Source organism: Vulpes lagopus, chromosome 11, assembly GCF_018345385.1.
Source record: "Vulpes lagopus strain Blue_001 chromosome 11, ASM1834538v1, whole genome shotgun sequence".
Taxonomy (NCBI): Eukaryota; Metazoa; Chordata; class Mammalia; order Carnivora; family Canidae; genus Vulpes; species Vulpes lagopus.
Window position 1 is genome coordinate 93,150,567 of NC_054834.1, and position 23,751 is coordinate 93,174,317.

Below are 23,751 nucleotides of genomic sequence, written 5' to 3' on the forward strand. Positions count from 1 at the left end.
GAAGGATGAATAGGAAATGACTCTGGAGACAGACCACGTGGGTGTGAACCTTGACTCTTCTGCCTTGAGCAAATTATTTGACCTCTTAGAACCTTAGTTCTCTCTTTATAGACAGAAATAATAATAGTAGCTGCCAACAGGATGGTTGTAAGGGTTAAATGAGATGTGAAGTGCTTAGAACAGTGTCTGGTAGGTAGGTAGTAAGCACTATAGATATGCTAAGTGGTAATAACAGCTCTTTTTTGACCTAGCAGACCAATGGCCATAAAATATGTATAATAATACGGAGTTGGTTTTTGTTGTCACTGTTGTTTAAAATGAAGATAAATGAGGAATTTTTGAATATGTTAGAGTACTGAGGTATTAGCTGTCTAAGCATAGTATTAGCTGCCTAAGCACAAGAAAAATTTTAAAAAATGACATTGGTAGGCATCAAATGAGCATTGTGTAAGTCATTGCCACATAACAAATTTATCAACTGCTTAGACAAATGCTTAACAGATGGAGTAAGAAGATTGTGTCTATGTCAAAGGGAGATTTTAAAAGAAAGTTTTCCTGTTTGGTAGATTTTTAAAGTATCAACAACAATATGTTTATAGGCAAAGAGGAAGACTCATGGTACTTTTCCAGGAATGAAACCTGACATGGCATTAAGAATTTAATGATTTAGGATTCAAATGAAAAAGAAATGCATAATATTGTGTAACTTTTTCTTTTTTCCTTTTACAATTTCTGGGTCCCCCCCACCCCGGGATGAGAGGCTAGGGGTACCTGTGGCAGGTCCATGATGAAGTTGTAGGCGTTGGCTGCCTTGGCAGCTCGAACTATATCTTCCATCGTTGCATCTTCTCTGCCATAGCGAATGTTCTCTGCAATGGTGGTGGAGAACAAAACGGGCTCTTGCTCCACTATCCCAATCTGAGCTCTAAGCCACTGAATATTAAGAGAGCGAATGTCATGGCCATCCAAAGTTACCTAGAGAACATAAGCATGACATCACATCTCTTGGAGTCCTTCAGGGTTCTGAATCAAAATGTTAGGTTGTACTTGACTATGGGGAGAAATAACAGAGACCCACAAGATGATAGCAGAAATAATTCCTCCTATAAAGAGGTTTTTATATAGGAATGACGATATATAGTTGAAATCAAGTATAATGATAAAATAATTCATTGTAAAAATACAAATAACGTAAAGGTCACTTAATTTAAATGATTGGCCCAGGAATGGAAAAGAAATTAATTCTTCAATAGAGTCAAGTCAGTTATTCACCACGCTTTGAATATTTTTATTATCTTTTGACTTGTGACCTCAAATGGACTTCAAAAGCTACAGAGAAAATAAGAAATGATCCTTATCTTGTATGCACTGCTTTACAGTAACTCTTACTTTCTGGCCAGATTCATCAAATAGCACTTTGCTGTTCAAAAATAATTGAAACTGTAAGTGGAATAAGCAAAAATTACGATTAGAAAAAAAGCAAAAATCTTACATCAGGAAACCATGATTTTTATATATTCAGAGTGTAGTTATGCTGGTATGTAATAAAGAATACCCGGAGGATGAAATGTGTGTCCCAAAGAAGAGTTCCATTATGTTTGTCATGTCAGTGTAACAGTGCATCAATCATAGAGAACGTTTTGCATTGAAGCCACTTGATATATAGTCAAATGATTCTATCTCAAGGGATCAAGGAGAAGTTGACAAGAATGACATTGAGAGTCTAGAAAAAACAGAGCTTTTGGCATCTAATAAACCTGGGTTCAATTCAGAGGCAAGTCTCAATCTTTGTGACTCTGCTTCCTTATTTATAAAATGAGCATATATACCTTGGGGGTCATTTTGGAAATAAGCACTCATTTTCATAAAGTACTTGACATATGTGATAAACAAATGGCAATTTTGTATATTTATTTTCTTAGTTTCTATGTTTATAGGGAAATAAACACAAGGGAAAAAAGAGACCAAGCAGGTTGTGAGATTACATGATTTCTTTAAAATCTAAATTCTTGAAGCAGTAATCAATCACTCTGTTCATTCTGGCCATACAACCTTTCCTATACTTAGCATTTGGAAAACTTCAAGAGACAAGAATGATTTTGTTATAACACAAAGAAGGAAATGGAAATATGAGTTCACTGAAGAGGCAGCAATACCATTTTGAATGTATCTGCACATTTAGTTACATCACTGAATGAACAGGCTGGTCATTCATTAAACATGGCCACCATGTAGGAAATCAGTCCAATCAACTCAGTCAAAAATCATTCAGTCAACTCTGCAAGGGTCAGAACAGTCTCAGTGTGTGCTAGGCCTTTGTGTTTGACCAGGGTATCTCCATTTGCACTCTCCCATCCCCAAGTATAGAGACGTTTCTGGAAGACACACACCATGCCTTCACTGGGGTCATAGAAACGCTGAATAAGCTGCAGGGCTGTGCTCTTCCCAGATCCGCTGGATCCTACCACAGCTGTCATCTCCCCTGACTTAATGACCATGCTGAGGTTATTTAAAATCTGTAGAGGAAAGAACAGAACAATGTTTGGATTGTCAGCAATTAGACTTGTAAGTTTGGATGCTTTGTGAAGATACCACCTTTGTGTTTACTTATGCCCTCAAAACCATTACTATCCATATCCATCAATAACCAGAAACTTAGTAAACAGTGTCTAGGATGAGGTTTGAGCGTTCAGCACATGACTCATTAATAAACCAATGGTGGGTCCAAGAAATAAAATGATATGTAGTAACACTGTAAATAAGCCATGCCAACTTTTAAAAGTATGCTCCAGGGGCATCTGGGTGGCTCAGATGGTTGGGCGTCTGCCTTCGGCTCAGGTCATGATCTCCAGGTCCTGGAACTGAGCTCCACATTGGGCTCCCAGCTCAGCGGGGAGTCTATTTCTCTCTCTCCCTCCGCCTCCCCCACCCTGGCTTGTGCTCTCTGTCTCTCTCAAATGAATAAAAAGAAAAAATCTTTAAAAAAATTAAATAAATAAAAGCTTGTTCCAGAATCTACATTTAAAACATTTCTGAAAAAAATAAAAATAAAAATAAATAAATAAATAAATAATTTCTGATATACTAGGATGCCTCAAGGAGATTGTCCCAATTAGGCAAGGAACAGGAGCCATCAAGTTAGAAATATAATACTAATTTACTGATTGTGGATTAACAATAAACTAACTTATAAATTTTAAGCTATCATACATTTGTATTGCGTGCGAACATATTATCTGAAAAACTTTCCCTAACAAGTATCTGTGGTGTGTTTGTTACATTTAAAGCATTGTTAACGGTAGAGACCAACTGCTGGTAGATCTAGAAAGGGAAGAACAAGTAGCTAATTCATAAGCATCTGTTGGATGTTTTCACCCATTCAGTGGTAATTTTTATCCTTACCATGTAAAGGGGGCTTGGGGTCCTTCGTGTGACAAAATCTCACGTATTTCAATTCACACTAGAGAGTCAGGCTTGCAAATATACCTTCACCTACTGGACCGTATTGGACTGTAATCTTCCTCTTAGGGTGGGTAGGCACTATGTGTGCCTTTCCTCATTACAGCCCAGTACAGTGTGGCACCCAGCAGGGCTAAGCACACACAGGTCTAAATAAGAGCTTATTAAAACAAACTCCTGGTGTTGGGAATAGACGGTAAAACCAGAATGAAATAAATGTATTTTCATTCAACTGGTATTTGTGAAACAGCTAGTGTGAGCTGGTTCTGAATAGATATTATAAAGCAAGTTTTTAAGCATCCATTGAAAAATCTTTACTGAGTGAATACTACCTAGTGGTTTACCTTTCACAAGGTACTTTAACATATGTTGTGACATTTAATGTTTCCATATGTATGTGATATGTAACAGTAACAGAAGATATATTTCAGCAATTTAATATATATATATATGTCTAATGTATGAGTGTATGTTTGTGTGTGTGTATGTCTGTGTTTACCTACATTTTAGGTATGTAGCATCAGAATTAAGTTGCATAGGATTTAGTTCCCGTAACAGAAATATTATTAAGAAAGGATGGCTAGAGGTATTCTGTTAAAAATTAGGAAAAAGTCTCATTTCGAAGTCAAGCTATTCAAGGAGAGCAGATCCTGATTTTCCCGGAGAGTTAATTGCTTTTAAAGATACTTGCTGTGGGGGACTCCTGGGTGGCTCAGCAGTTTAGCGCCTGCCTTCGGCCCAGGGTGTGATCTGAGATCGAGTCCCACATCAGGCTCCCTGCGTGGAGCGTGCTTCTCCCTCCGCCTATGTCTCTGCCTCTCTCTCTCTCTGTGTGTCTCTCATGAATAAATAAATAAAATCTTTTTTTTTTTTTTTAAGATACTTGCTGTGTAGTTGCAGGAAAACTAAATTTTCTTCATCATGTGCCCTGGCAATCACGTAGCACAAGACACATGAGCATGAGGTCACAAGATTACCTTTCCTCCCATGACTGATCTAATGACCTTTGTGAAGTTATACACAGGAAGTAAAAAACTACAAAGGCACCAGCTTTTCTTTGCCAGAAGTACCCTGCCCACGCAGTGTTCTGACGTCTACACCTGCACTTCTTGATTGTTCTGATTGCCTTGTAGTTTGTTTTCAGCTTATACTTACAATGACAGGCCCTGCCACTCACTTCAGCAGAGGAGCCTCCTTCACCTGACCTAACCTGAATGTCCTCACCAGAGGAATCTGCACAGTGTTGTTGCTGTAAAGGAATGTGACTTGTTGACTGTGAAATGACATGATGCCTAAGGATACTTCCAGAGGAACGTGCTTCTGATCCTTCTTCCTGGAAATTGTCATGCTTTAGAAAAATGATTAATCTGTGGCCCTGGATATGAATCATCAAAGAAGAAAAAATGCTGCTGTTCCTGGGAAAACAATGAACTCTTACCTTCACCTCTGGTCTGGAAGGATAGTGGAAAGTCACATTATGGAATTCAATTTCACCCTTAATTCGATCCAGCTTGTAGCCATCCTCTGACATGCAGTCAATGATGGGTTTCTGGAGCAGAATATAAAAGGAATACAGCAACAACACATATATATGCACTTATTGTCCATCTTGGTTTGAATTTACTCATAAAACAGAAAAACAATTTGGTAAAACACTACACCAAAGTTGCTTCCACATTAACTATTTATTAATAATAGTAATAATACTAACAGTTACTGAGATATTAATGTGAAGTATTATATTACTAGATATTAATAGTATTGGTATATTATATTACATATATAATATATTAATAGGTAATCAAACATATACACATAATTAATTTATAATTAGTTATCAATATGAAATGTCAATATATAATTTATATATAACTTCACATTAATTACATCTAGTTAATTTAATTTTACTATTTGTTGATATACTACTATGACATAATATATTTATATTATAAATACATGATATAATAATATAATACATAATAACAATATAATAATATACAATATTTATCTACAATTATATTAGTATATAATATATTCATATTATTATATATTATTATATTATTGAGATCCCATAGAAGACAATTCACAAGGTATTTTAATGTGGTTTTGTCATTTATGTAATTGTCACTATAACCTAACTAGACAGGTGATACGCTCAATTCTTCAATTGAGGAAGATGAGAACTCTCAGAGAGGTTAAGTATCTTTCCTAAGGCCACACAACTAGTCAGCCAAGCTGGGGTCCAATAGTACTCTACAACTGAGTACCTATCATAAATGATGATTAAAAATAACTGAATGTCTTAAATGGGTCCCTCAAATACTACCAACTTTCCGTTGTTATGCTGAATTTCATCTCTGTTGTTGTTAGTAGTGTGAGCCTCATCTGGAATTTAACCATTCTAGTTAATCAGAAAAGAGTGAGGGCCATCTCTTGCTACCAGAACACTCCAGGGTCAGCTTCATTCCCCTTCTACACTCGGGAAAGAAATTCATGACCATATCTCTATTTGGGACAAGAGTGTAATCTGCTGTCTTCCTTTTGGGTTTCTAGTAAAGATAATAAAGCAATTATTAAACGGCTTAGTTTTTTGTAATAGTTTCAAAGGCCTTTTAGACTCACCATCTTATCTGAGCATATAACAACCCTAAGAATGAGGTAGAATTTGGATAGCTCAATGTGTCTACGTGTTTTTCAACAATCTGTTTATACTCCAATATGTGAAACTCTCTAATATAAAACAAAGTGATGAATTATTTCCCTGGGCAGGTTATATGCTTCATAAATATTTCAGATTTAGGGGACTAAAGAAACACCTCTGGATTTCCAGGGCTTCCAGAGAAGAACATCTTGCCCTCTTCCACCTTCTATTCTTGGATTTTGACTTTCTGGCTAGACTTCCAATGTGCTTCAGTAGATTACCCAGGAAAATCCTAGCTAGGCTACCAGAATCCTATACGAGCTTGTAGAGACTTTCTGTCACGTTTAGAAGATAATCCAAACTTATGAACTTGGCCTTACAATCTTGCATGATCTGGCCTTTCCTCTCTCCAGCCTCTGTGCTCCTATTCACGCTGCTCAGACACAGTGACCTCATTTTAGGTCCTCGGATTCACCAATCCTCTTCCAACCAGGGGGCATCTCTTGCAGGAACAGCCTCCTTGCTCTCATTTCCCGTGCACTGCTCCTCCTCTAAACCTCACTGTGCCTGGCTGACTCTCCTGGGCTTCTCAGGGCAAATACTACCTCCTCAGAGATGACATTATTGACACCTAAAGACTCCTCCTCCCACCCTAACTGTTACCACCCTATTTTATTTCCTTTATTGTACTAACATTATCCCATCTTTGAGTGTACTTATGTCTTTTTTTAACTTCCATTTTTCCCTGAAGTAAGTTGGGTTTCAGGTGTACAGTATAGTGATCCAACAATGACACACACTACCAAATGCTGGCCAAGGTAAGTGTAATTACCTTCTGCCATCACACAAAGTTATTACAATATTATTGGCTATGTTCTCTATGCTGTACTTTTCATCCCTGTGGCTTATTTATTTTACAACTAGAAGTTTATCCCCTTCACTCCATGCCCCTAGCCTCCTCCTCTCTGGCAACCACCAGTTTGTTCCCTGTATTTATGAGTCTGTTTCTAGTATTTTGTTTGTCCATTTGCTTTGCTTTTTGGATTCTCCATATAAGTGAAATCATGTGGTATTTGTCTTTCTCTCTCTGACTTATTTCACTAAGCAAAACACCCTCTAGATCCATAAATGTGCTTCCTTCTTTTTTGCCTATTTTCCAGTATGATAGGAGAGCAAGGGCCTTATTCATTCTATTTCACTTCCGCAGTCCCAACTCAGTATGGGATCTGGCTCATGACTACCCTTATTAAGTATTGCTGAATTAAGAGCATTGTGGTATTCCCTCATATTTTTTTAATATTAGGGGTAAATTCCTCAGAAATCCATTTTTCTCCCCACGCTCAATCTGCTCATGGCCTTTTTTTTGGCTTTTACATACCCGGTCTATTGTGTGAAAAATGCTGGTGGCTGCTGCACGCCCAGTTGCAAAGGCTTCCAGACAAGAAGATGCATTGCCAAGATTTAAAGCTCCTAATAGAATACTGAGGAAAATCTGAAATGAAAAGAGATAAACACAGTTTTCATGTGTTTTTGTCAATTTGTAAATAGTGCTATCATTTGAGCTCAGATGTTTCTCAGAAATATTCCTCCATGGGAGTTTGAAACCTAAATAGCTCTTTAGAAATACCTGAATAGTTTTGGTGCTGTAAAGTATCTCCATTTTTTCTATTATTATGGTTTAAGAGACTACATTTATTTTTAATTGAACACCTATGTGTAGAACACTACACTACAAGAGTGTAGATCACTATTCTACAAAAAAGAACATATTTTGAAATGAGTAAGAGGTCTAAGCAAGGCAGCATATAGACACAAAGTGAGTTAGAGTAGTGATAGGATAATTCACTTTGTAATATAAACAGCCTTATGTAGCCTTCTTCAATAAAGACAGTATGATTAGCTTGATTTTCCTAGAGATTGGTACCTGTAATACAGGCTTGCTACTACTGCTGTGTTATTGCTACTAGTGGACTATTACTAGGATAACTACTACTACTACTACTTTTGCTAAGGTATATTTCTAAGCTCTTTATCTGTGTTACTTCAGCTAATCTATGCAACAGAAGAAAAAAACCAAGGTGTATGGAGGTTCCCTAACTGACCCTACATTACAACATATATTAAGTGGTAGAGCAGTATTTGTACCCAGGCTATTGACTGACATTCTGTCCTACAAATAGGCCCTTCTGCTGCTCATGACATGCAGTTGCTATGGCCAGGTCCTTATGCAATGCTGAGGAAGCTGTCCTTTACCTCACCAACCCTGTCATTTCATTAAATTAGGGGAAGGCAACTTGAGCATGAGCAGATGTTCCTACCAAATAGCACTCTGTGTTTATCAGTGCTCTTTATAAAGGAAGAGGCAATGGGGCAAATTGTCATGTGCCTTTGGAGGAGCAAAAGACTCTTTTGACCAAATGGATGCTAGTCACATGAAGCTCACGGAGGATGTTTCATTGGGCACCCTCCGTCAGGGACAGGAGTTACTTGCTGAGCTGAAGATTGGCTGCTGCCTGAATGTAGTCTTCTTCAGGCAGTCAAATGAACCTAGCCTATAATGGCTTCCCTGCTTTCTTTCAGTCTTGTGTCTGGACCACAAGACTCCTCAGAGCCTCCCAGCTACCTCCCTTCCTCTCCAGTAACCTGCATTCCACATATCATGATGATGTGCACCAGTCCCCTCTTGCCTTCTCCCTGAATTCCCCAATGCATGTGTGGGATATTCTCTCTTCATCATTCTTGTTCCTTTTCCTTAATTACAGCAGGTAGTTCTTCCCATGGTCAGATTACTTCATCTCTCAAGCCCTAAATTTCTTTATCCGTAACACAGGAGTTCTAAAAGCATATAACCCATGGGACTTTTATGAGCATTAAATGCAATGATCAGTTGAAAGGTGATTAATCCAGTGTTAGACACATAAATAATAGTGATGATGCTGAAAGAAGTAAGATTCCACATGAGGAAATGATACGGTGAATAGACAGCACAGTCCTTCTCTAAATTGGGTTAAGACCACCTTTATCAGACCACCTGAGCAAAGGAAACCTTTCACATGTCCTAGATCAAGGATCAGCAAACATTTTCTATAATGGGCCAATAATAGATATTTTAGATTTTTTAGGCCATAAGGGCTCCAAAGCAATTATACAACTTTGCTACATACTATAAAAACAGCCAGAGACAAGAATGAACAAATAGTTGTGGCTGTGTTCCAATAAAACTTTATTCACAAAAACTGGCATCAAGTTAGATTTGGCTGGCGGGCCATAGTTTGCAGACTTCTGCTCTAGATTCTAGATTGAATCACAAGGGACCTAAGCTGAGGTTGGCAGTCAAACCCTGCTCAGCCTGGCTTTGCAAAAGTCTCCCTCAGGGTACTTCGGGAGAATGAGTGAGACAGGACAGAAGTATGTACCTAATATTATCACAATAGCTAGCACTCAGGGCACCTGGCTGGCTTAGTGGTTGAGTGTCTGCCTTTGGCTCAGGTCAGGGTCCCGAGGTCCTGGGATCGAGTCCTGCATCAGGCTTCCTGCAACAATCCTGCTTCTTCTTTCTTAATTTAATTTAATTTAGTTTAGTTTAGTTTAATTTAATTTTTTTTATTTTTTATTATTTTAGGAGCCTGCTTCTCCCTCTGCCTATGTCTCTGTCTCTCTCTCTGTTTCTCTCATGAATAAATAAATAAAATTAAAAAAAAAAAAGCTAACACCCATCCCAGACCATCATTTCCCACCCCAAACGTTGTACGCTAGCCCCTTGGACAGCAATGTGGAACGAAGAAAGGCAAAAGAGACCACTGGGGACCAATATATCTATGGGTGTGCTGTGCTGAGGAAAAGGGGCTCAGTGGCTCCTTGGAAGCAGGATCCAGAGGCAGGAAAACAGTGGTTAATGAGTCAGACCCAAGAGGCACAGACACGTGTATTTATATCCTACTCCAAACCCCTTAGCACATATTTTTCAACCTCATGGCTCCATTTTGTTTTTAATTAGTAGTATAATGACATCAATACAGAATGAAATTTTGATATGACATATAGTATTTGTATGAAATACGTCACTGAGCGCTTGGTACCTTATACATGTTACTTTATTCCTGATATTATTTTTTATTATTGAGTCCTGAAACCTGGCAAGCATGAAAGAGCAGCCTTCTGCATTCTTCAGTTCCCTTTCATCTTCTCTCCTAATAGATCACAGAGTTTGTTTTTCAGTCTGTGTGCAAGTGATACTAATCACAGTCATTTACATGAACCATTTACCATATATGCTCAGTTACCATACAGCCAATAATGATTTTGTGTACCAAAAAAATATATTTGATTAACCTAATTATTAATTAGTTTAGTGGATTAATACACTCAACTTGGCTCATATACACTCAGACTTCATAGTTTGCTACTCAGAAGTATGACCAAAAATGTGCCTGCACACATGAGCGAGACAAAGAAAGAGATGAAGGGGCAGAGGAAGGGAGAGAGAAAGAGAAAGAACAATCAATGGTTATGCTGTTAATGGAGATCTCTCATTTTCCCAAAGGCGTATTTCTTAAGGTGTAAGCAGAGGCTTGCAGGAAGGCATTAGGAATAAGAGGTAAGGTTAATAATTGACGATTAAAATATTAGAGACACACGGGATGTCACATCTGCACATATTAAGTACTCTCTCAGCCAAATTACTTACAGAAGACACAGGCAAGAGTGGACACCTGAAGCTGAGGAGTGTCTAGTTAAACGAGGAGGCCATTAGGCTGAGGTTGATTTATTGCCTCAATAGCTTCTATGAGCAAACCAAAATCTAAGCGCAAATGCCTCCATTAAGAAATAAAAAAAAAAAAAAAACCTGAGGAAAAGCGATCACGAATGGTCAATCACGCTCCCCCAGGCAAGGCAACTGCTTAAACTGAACAGATCAGACAATCTTTTTGCTTTGCTTCTGCCTCTCCTCTATAAAAATAATTCCCCTGCTCCTGTGGGTAGAGAGTGGCCTCTCATCACTTCTGGCTTGGTGCTGCCTGATTGGAATTATTTTTGCTTGAAAAAAATCTCCTACTCTCTCTCTGTGTCTCTCATGAATAAATAAATAAAATCTTTTAAAAAAAATCTTCTAAAAGTTTTAATATGCCTCAGTTTATCTTTTAACAGAACCATAAAATTGGATTCCTGCTAGAGAGAGTAATCAAAGGGTCTTTAAATTCAGCATTTACAATTGGAATTGTGTATTATTTGACTTCCAATTTGTCAATCCATTTTTCCCTCTGAACTGTTACTTGTGCACATCTCTGTCCTCTCCTTGCAGGCATGGAATGAAAGGAAGGATGTCTTTTCTCAGCACATCTTTTTCTGCAGAATAAGCAGATATAAGCAGCTGGGACTAAAGTCAACTACTAAATGTTGAAAGTTCCTAACAGCCATTAGATCAGTAAAGACAAGGGACTTCATAGTCAGGTTTCAGATCTGTAATATTTTCACTGGTTTTTCAAATGTTCACAGCTATATTAGAGTTGTTAAGAAAGTGGTTAAATTACAATAATAGCAACATTTTCCATCTATAGTTTCAAAAGACACTTTAACATGTTTTATCATACTTAATTTTTTAAAACAAAGTTCAAGTGATGCCTGTTGTTCATCTTGCAAAGAACTGAATTTTAAAAAGCTGTTCTTAGTGTATTCTCAAACTGTTAATGAAATAAAGTCAGTAGTTTAGATTGACTATAGTTTGACCTCTGATAATCATCTCTATTAATAAATAAAATTCCATTCAACTTTCCCTACAAGTGTATTTATATTAAATCAGTAGACTTCAAATTATAAGCTATCAGCTAGCAAATTTTAGGCATATCAGATTTTGGCATTTCTCATTGTATAATTGGTGCTGTCTCACCTAGAATCTTGAGCCAAAATATTTTATTTAAGAATCTTATATGAAACTGCTTCCTATCTCCGTGCTTTTAATATTAACATGATTAATTATAGGGCACCTGGGTGGCTCAGTCTGGTTAAGCACCAGATTCTTGATTTCATCTGAGGTCATGATCTCAGGGTCAAGAGACTGAGCCCTGCTTCACCCTCTGTGCTGAGGACAGAGTCTGCTTGGGATTCTGTCTCTCTCCCTCTTCCCCTCCCCTGGCTAACACACAGGCACTCTCCGATAGATAGATAGATAGATAGATAGATAGATAGATAGATAGATAGAATCTTTTAAAATTCATATACTTAATTAAATAATTAATAGGCCAAATGAAACATGTATTTCTTGTTTTATCTCACTGATCTCATGTGTAACGGGCACACACCTCCTGTGTGAGGACAGGAAAGGGTAGGAACAAATGTAAATAAACCCAAATGTTCAATTTCATTCAAGAGCTCTAAAGGAAAAGTTCAGCAAGCCATACAAGAGAATAAAAGACTCAATGAGCATGGAAGGCCTTATTGGGGAGGGGCCATTCAGCTGAGAATGAGAACAATGACAAGAGTCCAGCTTAAATGAGAGGAGCTGTAAACTAAGGAGGAAAGGACATTGGGTTAATGAGCAAGAGAAAGAGCTTTCTCTGACTCTGGCCACACCTGATTACCCTGCAATTCACTGTTAATATTCCTTGTCTTCTATAGCACATGTTTTCATCTGTCATTAGGCATTGATGTGGTTGTTTAATTATTGTTTCTTTTCCCCCACTAAACTATAAATTGCATCAGGAAAAGATCACATATCTTTTGTTCATTATTGAATCCTCTGTGCTTTGTATGGGTCTGGCATATAGTAGATGCTCAATAATTCTTGAAAGAACAACTGAAAAAATACTGAAAATTAAGGTAGTCATGGCATCCGTGATAGCATGGCTATAGCACAAGTGAACAATAAAACATGGTTGTATTACCTGTTCAGTTGAGGATATTATTGTTTTGTATTTTAGTACCTCATCATGTTTCACAAATAGGTCCATTAGCACATATCTTGTACTATTATTAAACTTAACTACATGAGCTGTTAATTTTTAGCTGAGAGCTCACTACCTTATATTTTCACAGCATATTATCTTTTGGACTCAGTCAGAAAATCATAGTTTTATAGCTATAAAATCTTCAGTTAATTGGAAATCATTAAATCGCTGGCCTCATCAATTCAAATGCTCAGTGTTCCTTTACTATAAAATGTGTAGGTATTGCTTATTTCTGCAGATGGACTCCGTCAAGTCATTGATGCTCTCCTCCCTCAGACACTAAAGGAATAAACAAAATGCTTTAACTGTAGGCTTTTCCAAGATACCAGTAGGAAATGTTATGTATAGGTCATTGAGACCAAAGTACCTGGACAAGGGTTCCTGCTGTATATTCTCCATCCTCTAAGACAAGTTTGGAGCCATACCAGAAGGCCAATGCATAACAGAGGAAGATGAGACACCACATGAATCCAGTAAAGAATCCCATCACGATCCCTTTTCTAATTCCCCAACGCTGGGCAAACACAAGATTTTTCTCGTACCTGTGAAGAGAAAGCATTTGTGTCTACAGCAGCAGCAGCAGCAGCAGCAACAGTGCAAGTTAGAATGTTGAAAACAGTCCACAATGCAGTGCTCCCACTCAATGGTCATAAAATCACCCAAACCACCCAGCAACTTTCGGGAAAGAAAATGACAAAAACTTCCATGTTGTTATTTAGTTTGTTTCAACCTGGCAATGAAATGTGTTGGATGAACAATGTCTAACAAAACCTCACACTTGATTACTTCTCGGAAAAGAATAGTATGAGATAGGGTGCCTGGGTGGCTCAGTTGATTAAGTGGCTGACTTTGGCTCAGGTCATGATTTCAGGGTTCTGAGATTGAGCCCTGCATTGGGCTCCCTGCCCAGTGGGGAGTCTGCTTCTCCCTCTGCTTCTGCTGTTCCTCTGCTTGTGCTCTCTCTCTCTCTGTCTGTGATATTAATAATAAAATAAAATCTTAAAAAAAAAAGAATAGTGTGAGAAAAGTGAGAACTTTATCCCAAGAGAAAAGAATTTTCAACACAAATGTTTGAACATGAGGGATTTAGTACTATTTGTGCTTACATTATTTTTATCAAGTCACACAGCATGCTTTCTATCAGAAAATGATGCAACTGTTTTCCCCCAGGTTTAAAACCAGTGTTTGCGCTGACTCATCTCCATATACACTCACTCATCTGCCCTGTAACCAAGAATACTATGTTGTAACACGACCAGTTGGGTTCAGAGCTGTGAGACATGGATAACTACGTAGAAATTCAATCAAAGCACTAACCTTCAGTGATTCTATGATTTAAGTATTAATAACTAGCATCGTCTTAAAGTTCAGACATTCTGTACCTGCCTTTATCTCAAAACATAAATTCATGGCATACTTTTAATATTTCACAGGACAAAGTAAAGGTCTATCCTATGTTTGGTACTATTTTCAAAACATTTACAATGCTGCTATTATTAACATTAACATCTTTTATGGTGGAGGAAGTATGCTACTGAATTTTTTTGTGAGAAACAAGGTAACTTCACTTTATAGACCAAAAGAAGGGGGGGGGGAAAGGAAAAGAGAATAATTAGAGATTATGAATTCTATTCTCTTTTTTATTTGGTAACAACTGAGAATGGCATCATCATACTAGATCTACAACTCATGAAATAAGAGTTTAATTAAATTGGTGGCTATTTTATAAAATCGGTACCTGGCACATGGTAAGCACTTAATAAATACTAGATAAAAGGCAGAAAAAAACAAAATCAAAATTTTGACAGCTGTATTGTTTTGGTCATTTAGGTTTTTTATTTTCATTAAGAATTAATCTCCTAGAATGATGGTCTGTAATATACCCAGCGATAAATTAACAAAATTTAATCAAACAATGATTAAATGGAAATTTTATCAGACTTTATAAAGAGCATGTAGTACAGTAGCTGAATAAAAGACACCGAATAAAAATGTGTGGAACTGCATTTTAGATCATGGAGCAAACAGTGTTACCGACCGCTATGATGTGTATAGCATGCGAGCACACACACCACCAGAGTTGAAATATATACCTAACCTAAGATAGCTTTCTAAAAATCTCCAACTACAACATTTTCAAAAACACACATCTAAAGACTTAGGGGTCCTTGCAGCACTGTGCCCAACTAATCACTCTCAGCTAACTCTTGAACAAAAGCTCTTTCAGGGTAAACAGACCAAGGTACGTCTGCCACTTTGTACAAAATGGGGAGGATCTAGGGTAATGTGCTGAACGATGAAATTCAGGAATATGGTAGACATTTCAATAAACCAACCTTTCAACCTCTTTTTTCTCGCCACCAAAAGCAGCCACTGTTCGCATAGATGAAATGACTTCATCTGCCACTGACCCTGCTTTGGCATAGGCCTTCAATTCATAGTCAGTAAACTTGGACACACTCTAAAATCCAAAAGAAGAAAACAAAACATGAAGACCAGGCAATGAAGTAAGTCAGCCTGCCATTTGGTGATTCATTTAGCAGAGTAAACATGTAGTGCGATTTAATACTGGATTCTCACTATAACGGTTCACCAAGGAAAGAATCTGGTCCAAGTCTGACCCATGTTAAGCCCCACCCATGAGTGTTTGGTTGTTAGCATATCAAAATGACTTCCTGAGAAGTCAGCCCCAAGAACCTTCTCACAGAGTGAGTCCCAAAGAGGGGATTCTGGGAGACCACAGTGTTTCACTTATGATACTAATGAAATTTTCAAATGAAACCATGTCACATTTCATTGCTATTGACTACAGAATGTTCGCACAGCTTACAGACAAACACCAGAGACAGAGACTGGAGGTTACTCAGAGTATAGAATAAGAGAGAGGTCCTGACCATACAGAGACTCGTGATGCTGCAGAGGTAATTGCACACAAGAGAAAGCTCCAGATAAATATCAAAGCATTTTGACTCAAATGTAGGGGCTCAACTAACTAGCTCAACTAAGAAGTAAATTCTTACAAAAAGAACAAAAAAGACATTGCCCTTAATATATAACAAGTTACTTTTTCTAAAATTGGACTTAGATTGAGTTGTAATTATAATTAATCACCAAAGAAATCCCTGGCACAGATAAAGACACCGGAATGAATACAAGAAAATATTATAGAAGATCAACAACTCAAAAATCTAAAATATATATAGTATCCAGACTAAAGAAGTTTATCCTCCAAGAATTTCCAAACTTTTAGTAGCAGAACTCTTCTCAAACACAGTCTTAAACATAATTCTAAGATATAAAATAAGTAAATGTTATTACAACATATTTATGTCCCAAGTCCACATTTTCTAAAAGTTGTGAATTGAAAAGACAACAACAAGGAAAGTAGGGCTATTTTCATCAACATTAAAATCTGAATTTACATGTTATGGACATTGTAGTTTTTACCACAATCCTCTTCTAATTTATTTCTAAATTACGTATTGAGGAAACTAAGTAGTTATGAATATTAATACTTTTATTGTAATTTATTGCATATTAAATAATCTCAGGATACTTCGTTAAATTGACACAGGAGCTTAAAAGATGTAAATTGGAAAATATTTAATGATAGCTCATGTTTCTCATGGTAAATATTAAAGTCCGACACAGGCATACAAATCCCTCATTAACATGTAACATGTCATATGGTGCCCCCTCCTGCTTTTTCTCTTGGTCCTGCTTTTGAATTGGGCCTAGTGAGGTTGCTTGTATCATTTTACACAAACATGCACAGACTTGAATTCAGGAAGAAACCAGTGCAGAGCTACAGCATTCCAAATCAGTGACACATTAACAAGAACTTGAAATACGGGCCCTGAGATAGTAAGAGAAACCATCCCCTAAGCCTGTGCAAATCAGGTTACCCAGGCTACATCGCCACCATGTTGAAATGTAACATATTGCCCATCTAAGTATGAATATTAAATAATCACAGGTTTGAGAAAAGAGATTAAGTGTATTTAGCGGAAAAAAGCTGAATCAAAAAAGCTGTGGAATTCTCCACAGAATCCCCAAATATCGCCTGTGGAGAATGAGGCTTTTCTGGAGTGAAGCTAGAAAGTGTTTGATAGGAAAGATTGTTATAAAGCTTGCACAACATGGTGGATTGGAAAAAGTAAAAACTATTATCTCTTTAGCAATTAATTCTGTGCCAGATGCCATGCTGAGTGGATAACATGGATTATAACTTAAGTCATCACAGTGGCTTTTGGGAGGCATTATCCTTATCTTCAAGATGAGGAAACAAAAGTTTTGACAGGCTAAATATATCTTTCTTGAACCAGTTGGTAGTCAGGTTAGTGGCCAGTTGAGAGGAGTGAACTCTTTGCCATTGTCACTCTGTACGACCTGGGCAACGTTTGAGTAATATAGCCACGGGATTGTAGAGAATATTTTGCTAGAAAATTTTATGGAGATTGGTTCCCTGTTGCTCCATGATGTGAGGGCGTGCAGCTTTCCACCCGAAATCTATGCTCACTTACAGTAAACTATTAGTGAGCCAGATCTCATGATCTGCTGCTATCTAAGGCAGCTGCTCTAAAAGTATGATATAATAATTTATTAATCCTAGGGATTTCACTGGGATGACCCCAAACTCCTACTGCTACATTTTTCCTGGCCTGCATGCCAAGATACTACTCAGAATGGGCCAGGTCACTTCGTTCTGAAACTGATCCGACTGCATGGAGAACACAGCTGTGACTGCAGAAATCCCGTTTATGTGTTTGTTACTGATCTGGGTACATTTGTTGGGCCTTTTTGAAGAAAATATCTGAGCTTGGGAGACCATGGGAAGCAATAGGCATATGAGAGAGTGGGTGGGGATTTGGAGTCAGGGTCCCTTGTATTTGAATCTAGTTTTGTCACTCGCTAGCTGTGCAACCCCAGACAAGTCCCTTACCTCTCTGAATCTCCATTTCTTATGTTTAAATGACATTAATACTTTATAAGATCGTTGTAAAGATCAGAGATAATATATATGAAGTTCCTAATAGTGCCTGGCAAAATAGCAAAACCTTAACAAACGTAGTTGCTATTGTTATTAACGCAATAATATTTACGTTATTAAAATATCATCAATCCCTGGATTGATGGAATGTTATTTGATACTAAGGAAGAATCAACCAAAACACAACAAAACAGTGATAATAATGCTGACTAAACATAAATAGGAAAAAGGAATCAAGTTTCACATTTCTGGCTGTTTCTCAGTGCAGATATCTTGGAGAGAAGTGAGAAGACATTCTTACCAGACCAATGATGGCTGCTCCAATCCCGATGAGAGGGCTCACAGAGATAATGACCAAGGTCAGTTTCCAACCCTGGTAAAATCCCAATAGGAAGCCACAGATGCTCGTGGTCATGCGCTGAATGAAAATGGGCATTTGGTCGGCAATGGCATCATTGACTCTGTTAATATCGCTAGAAACAGGAGAGGCTTTGATCACTAAAACTGAATTTGGTCAATTCAAATGTCTTGTTGAGAAATCCCAGCCTTTCCCTTCTATTGGCATCGCCATATCCCATTGCCTGTGAAACATAAGAGCCTTTCACTTTTGAAGAAACTTGCTGCAGCTGGTGAGGTCATGGAGCCTCTCCTTCCCTCATAGCCAAGTAAGTTTGTCCTCAGCCCAGTTTTCCCAACTGGTGTCCATTCAATGTTGACAAAGACTTTCAGAAACCATCTTATTTGTTTCTTTCTTTCTTAAAAAAAAAAAAAGATTTTATTTATTTATTCACAAAAAAACACAGAGACACAGGCAGAGGGAGAAGCAGGCTCCAAGCAGGGAGCCTGATGTGGGACTTGATCCCGGGTCCCCAGGATCATGCCCTGGGCTGAAGGCAGGCGCTAAACCACTGAGCCACCCAGGCTGCCCTGTCTCTTTCTTTCTTATAGCTCATATCTTTGGTCTGTCCTGTGGAGTCCTTTCCTTCGTTATTCCTGCTAAATCCTTTCAGCCTCGAGCTGCAACCCACACACCACCGAATTCATAAAAACTCTTGAGGAAAAGGTAATCTCTTCCTCCCTGTGTTTGCATAACCAACGTAATGAATCTGTGTCTGCGATTATTGCATTCAGCCTACCGGCAGTATGGAATAGGGGTTGGTTAAGAGCACAGACTGGGGCCAGACTCTGAATTTCAACATGAGCTTTTCCTGGGCAGATTACTTAACTTTTCTGTGCCTTAGTTTCTTCATCTATAAAATGGGGACAATGACAGAACCTGCCTTCATGGATCGTAATGAGGATTAGCTAATGTATGTTAAGTATGTAGAACAGTGCCTACAGTATAGTAAGCTATCCATGTGTCAGCTCTGATTATTTATTTGCTTGCACCTTTTATCCCTCCTACTAGATGGTGAGTTCCCTGAGGTCAGGAGTTGTGTGGTTTATCTTTATGGCTTGCCTAGGGTAAGCCCTCCAAAATATTAGTTGAATATAGTAACATTAAATTCATATTCCTGGAGGGATGCCTGGGTAGCTCTGTGGTTGAGCTTCTGCCTTTGGCTCAAGTCGTCATCCCAAGGTCCGGGGATCGAGTCCTGTTTGGGGTCCCCACAGGGAGCCTGCTTCTCCCTCTGCCAGTGTCTCTGCCTCTCTCTGTGTGTCTCTCATGAATAAATAAAATCTTTTAAAAAATTCATATTCCTAGGAACATTCCCATAATCTCTTGCTCAGATGGAGCAAACAGGGCTTAGGACCCAATAGCAAAAAAAAAAAAAAAAAAGGACTAAGATATTACCCACAGAGCTGACAATTGTATCCCAGCAAGGTTAAGTATCTGTGCAAGGCCACAGTAAGTAAGGGGCAGAATGAGTGCTAGAATCTAAGTATCTCAACATTCAGTCTTTGCTCTTCCCTATACTACACACTCTCTCATGAGCCCTCACAGGACCCCAAATTTCCGTTCAATAGGATTCAAGTACTTCTAATTACTCAGGGCTCATTCAAAATACCTGAAGGAGGAGGGAAGGAGGGCCATCAATGGCTCTAACTGGTCTTTAGTTATAAACTAGATTTAAATCTAGTTGTTTAGTTCAAATCATTCTTGAACTACTTTGAATTTTTTGTCTTTGTTTTTATGCATAGAAATGGCCTTAACAGACAAGGCAAGATAATTCATTCTAATTGCATTGTTTTTCCTTACAGATAAATGGGTTGTGACATCCCCCAGTCTTCTTTTAGAGGCCAAATAGCCCTACTTCTTTTAACACTCTTCTGTAATACTTCATTTCTAATATCTTAATTAAGGTCCTACAAAAAATAAACTGTAGTATCCTGCCTTTCAATTTTTAATGATCATATCAGATAAAATGTCACCTATGAAAAAACTATGCTGCCTGTAAAAGACCAATTTAAGAGACAAAATACATCCAAAATAACTGAAAATGTGTTTCTAATTGTTATTTAATTTAGAAATAAGGGCTCTATCATCAAAAACTTACACGTACATAAAAACCGCCCACCAGCCACTTACTCAGAAAATCTTGTATTCAACTCTCCCACTGAATTGCAGTCGAACCATCCTATTTCCATTTGCATTACTTTCCTAAAGGAAATTTTTCTCATTTTCTGTATCTGACGAGCTGCAGCAATCACCCAAAAGCATATCTGAAAATGGAGCAAGGAATGTTTGGCACTGTGATGTTAAAAAAATGTTTGTTAATTCCTTCTCTTTGCAGAAGAAAATACTTTCCATGTAAGCCTTGAGGAAAAGAAGAAAGTGATTCACAGAAAGCTGCATCATGGGAGGTACGGTGAGCTCTGGCACCTGCTGCTGAAAGTGGGCTGAACAGAACAGCTGTGGCCAGGGGAGCCAGAAGGTTTGGGTGTGAATTTGGCTTTGCCACTGATAGATCTAACCTTACCGAGCTTCACCTTCCACATGTGTAAAGGATGACAGAGCCAAAAAGAAATTCTTGTTCATATGTACCTATTTTTGCATGATGCTTCTGGGTGTATTGTTTTCCCCCTGAGAGGCCTGACAACAAGCATGTATGCATAGTTTTCAGACTGTTGGACAATAATTTTCAGAGCAAGTAAAACAAAAATTATGACATAAGCAGGGAATAAATCTACTGATAACTGCCTCCAACCAAGCAAAGTCAGGCTGTCATTAAAACTCTCAGTACCAGCACGGGAAAATTTGATTCCTTTCTCTTTAAAGTGAACACGAACTTCCTGGAATTCTTGGATGAATGGGGGCTGAGGGGCTTCATTATTTTTTCTAGAGAAGTGGGTAAAAGACGAAATATTCTACTTCTTTATTAAGGGGTAAGTAACTCTAAGCCTTTCCATGGCTTAAATCTAGAGTACACTCTAGATTCAGTTTACAGAATTTGGTTTGAAACACAGACTGGTGAGATTTTAGCAATGAAAGTGAAAAAGAAAGAGATTGCTTTCCTCCAACACCTCCTGCCTGGCTTTCTCCAGGGTGCTCATGCTCCCCTTACAAACACTCCCACAACTGCCTATTTTTGAGTTTAGAAGATGAAGTAGAGGGAGAAGGGGAGGACAGAGCATTGAAATTCAAAGTCTATTCTCCTTCTCTCTAGATAACTGCATGTATTTTCCTCCTCATCTGAGAAGAAGAATCCTTCCCCATTCTCTCACACACCCCACTCCACCTCCAAATAAAACTGTATCCTGAGGGCTTCTGAACAGCTCAAAAGCTTGCATTTCATTGTAATATCTCTGAACCCAGATGTTGATCTATCAATAAAATGGAGGCGCTACTCACTTGAATATATCCTGTGATAAGTACTAACAAAGCGATTCCAGCATAGTAACTGGCAAATTTGATCATTTCACTCTCAATGTCCAGCAACCTTCAAAAGAGGGGAGAAAATGTTAAGATTCAGAAGTAGGGTCAAGCTTGCCAAAGATTACATTTGTGAGTACAGAAGAAATTAAAATATGAACTTTGGGTAAGCATCTTCTGTATGTAGAATTATAATCAATCCAACCAAATTTCCACCTAGACCTCACAGTACCAAACTCAGCAAAGATGCCTACCGTCTTCATTTTTATAGGCAGGAATAACTCACTGGCAGTTGTTGGAAGCCAGGGGCAGTAGATGGCAGCCCAGTGCTCTGTCTACCGAGGCCGTCACTCATGCTCCTTAGGTAGTGACGGAGCCATCACTGCTAGGGAGAGATTTTACAAAGCCAGATTGGTGTCTGCAAAGACATTGGTAGAGAAGCATGAGCTGTAAATCAGGAGGCTCACTGTTACCTCCTCCAGGAATCTAAGCCAGATTTTCAACTCTTCCATCTTAAGGAGACACTGAAAAATGTGTGTGTCATCATCCCAAAGAAGGAGAAAAATACTTTATCAGCCCAGTCCTTCTGCCGACTGCAGCCCAAGGGGTTTCACTCTCTGGGACATTTTTCTAAGATGAAGCCTAAGAATTCGTGGGGAAGAGCAAGAAAACTCTATAGCATTTTTTTTTTTTTCTCACCATAACTATACGCAGCAGCACAGGGTTTGGGATTGGCAGGGGTGGGGAGGGAAGGCACAAATTAGTCTGAGATTGCTGTCAGAAAATAAAGAATTTTATACTTAGAAAATTAACATGTCAGTTGATAACAATTCTGACCCCTGAGGATACTCTAAATGATATAGAGTCTATTTCTTTAGAAAATCAGAAAGCAACACCTCCAGCAGAGGTGTTCTCATCCTACACGCTTTCTGCTTCCTATCAGCTCTTCCTTTTGTGACCCAAGCCTTAGGTCAAGTGTTGAAGTATAATTTCTTTAATTCAGAACAAACTATTATTCCATGACAGATTCTATTGCCATCTTGCACTATTATTCAACACCTTCATTGAACTTATTTATACTGAATATAGTTATGTTTGTTTTGCTAGATTGCAAGCCACTTGAGGGCAAGGGCTTGATTTAAGCTGCTTGCTCACACTGCCCGAAGCCTTATACAATACCTTACACGTAGCAGACACAATACCTCAATAAATGTTTATATATTCTGCTCTGACTTTTAAAATACCTATAAGGAAGGGGAAATAATTGCCTCCGTAAACCCCTCTGTGGATGGATAGTTTCCAAAACAACGAATACATCTGTTCACCACACTTCTGTCTTTCCTGATGGTTTAAGGGAACCCCAAGAATGGACAAGACCTAGAAAACTTATATGTAAATATCCACAATCAGAGGTTCTCACAAAAGTTAAGTATCTCTCTATAGGATGCATAATGGAGTAAGACAATTCTAATGTGAAAATGAGGCCACATTCTTAGTTTTTTTGTTTGTGAAATGGCAATTGTCATTTGGCAACTCTGTTCAAAAAACAGAGGACTATGAGTATTTTTCAAAAAGTTTTACTTAGATTTCCTGTGGTGCATTCATTCTACACACGCTCTAGGCAAAAGCGATAAAATGCCTGCCATGAAAGACGCAGCTGCCTAAGTTATAAACAAACCTACTCAGATTGAAAGTACCGAGAACTGACCCAGCACCAGAATTTATTGGGGAAAACTTCAGAATTATATTATTGCTGGATGGTGTGGATAAGGACATGTGTAGTTTATGATTCTGTTCACTCCCGAGGCACCCCAGAGATGAATGGTTAACTCATTTTTATTTTATTCTCTGGGATAAGAAATTATTAGGGTTTTAGAAACTACTTGAGAATATTTCTGGAACA

The 23,751-nt window shown here is 38.2% G+C and overlaps 1 protein-coding gene across 3 annotated transcripts in view; it reads right to left on the reverse strand.

The window, feature by feature from the left end:
• The window catches only part of ABCB11 (ATP binding cassette subfamily B member 11), a 91,430-nt gene that overhangs the window by 40,451 nt on the left and 27,228 nt on the right, over positions 1-23,751 (reverse strand). For 2 of the 3 annotated variants that reach the window (XM_041722109.1, XM_041722110.1), the window contains 9 exons: positions 21,828-21,915; positions 20,565-20,698; positions 18,336-18,507; positions 15,381-15,505; positions 13,412-13,586; positions 7,479-7,592; positions 4,898-5,008; positions 2,391-2,516; positions 772-975 (listed from right to left, as the gene is read on the reverse strand). In XM_041722109.1, the coding sequence (XP_041578043.1) occupies positions 772-975; positions 2,391-2,516; positions 4,898-5,008; positions 7,479-7,592; positions 13,412-13,586; positions 15,381-15,505; positions 18,336-18,507; positions 20,565-20,698; positions 21,828-21,915 (1,249 nt within the window). Of the gene's footprint in view, positions 1-771; positions 976-2,390; positions 2,517-4,897; positions 5,009-7,478; positions 7,593-13,411; positions 13,587-15,380; positions 15,506-18,335; positions 18,508-20,564; positions 20,699-21,827; positions 21,916-22,134; positions 22,267-23,751 lie in introns of all 3 variants that reach the window. The other variant, XM_041722111.1, reaches the window with a different exon arrangement.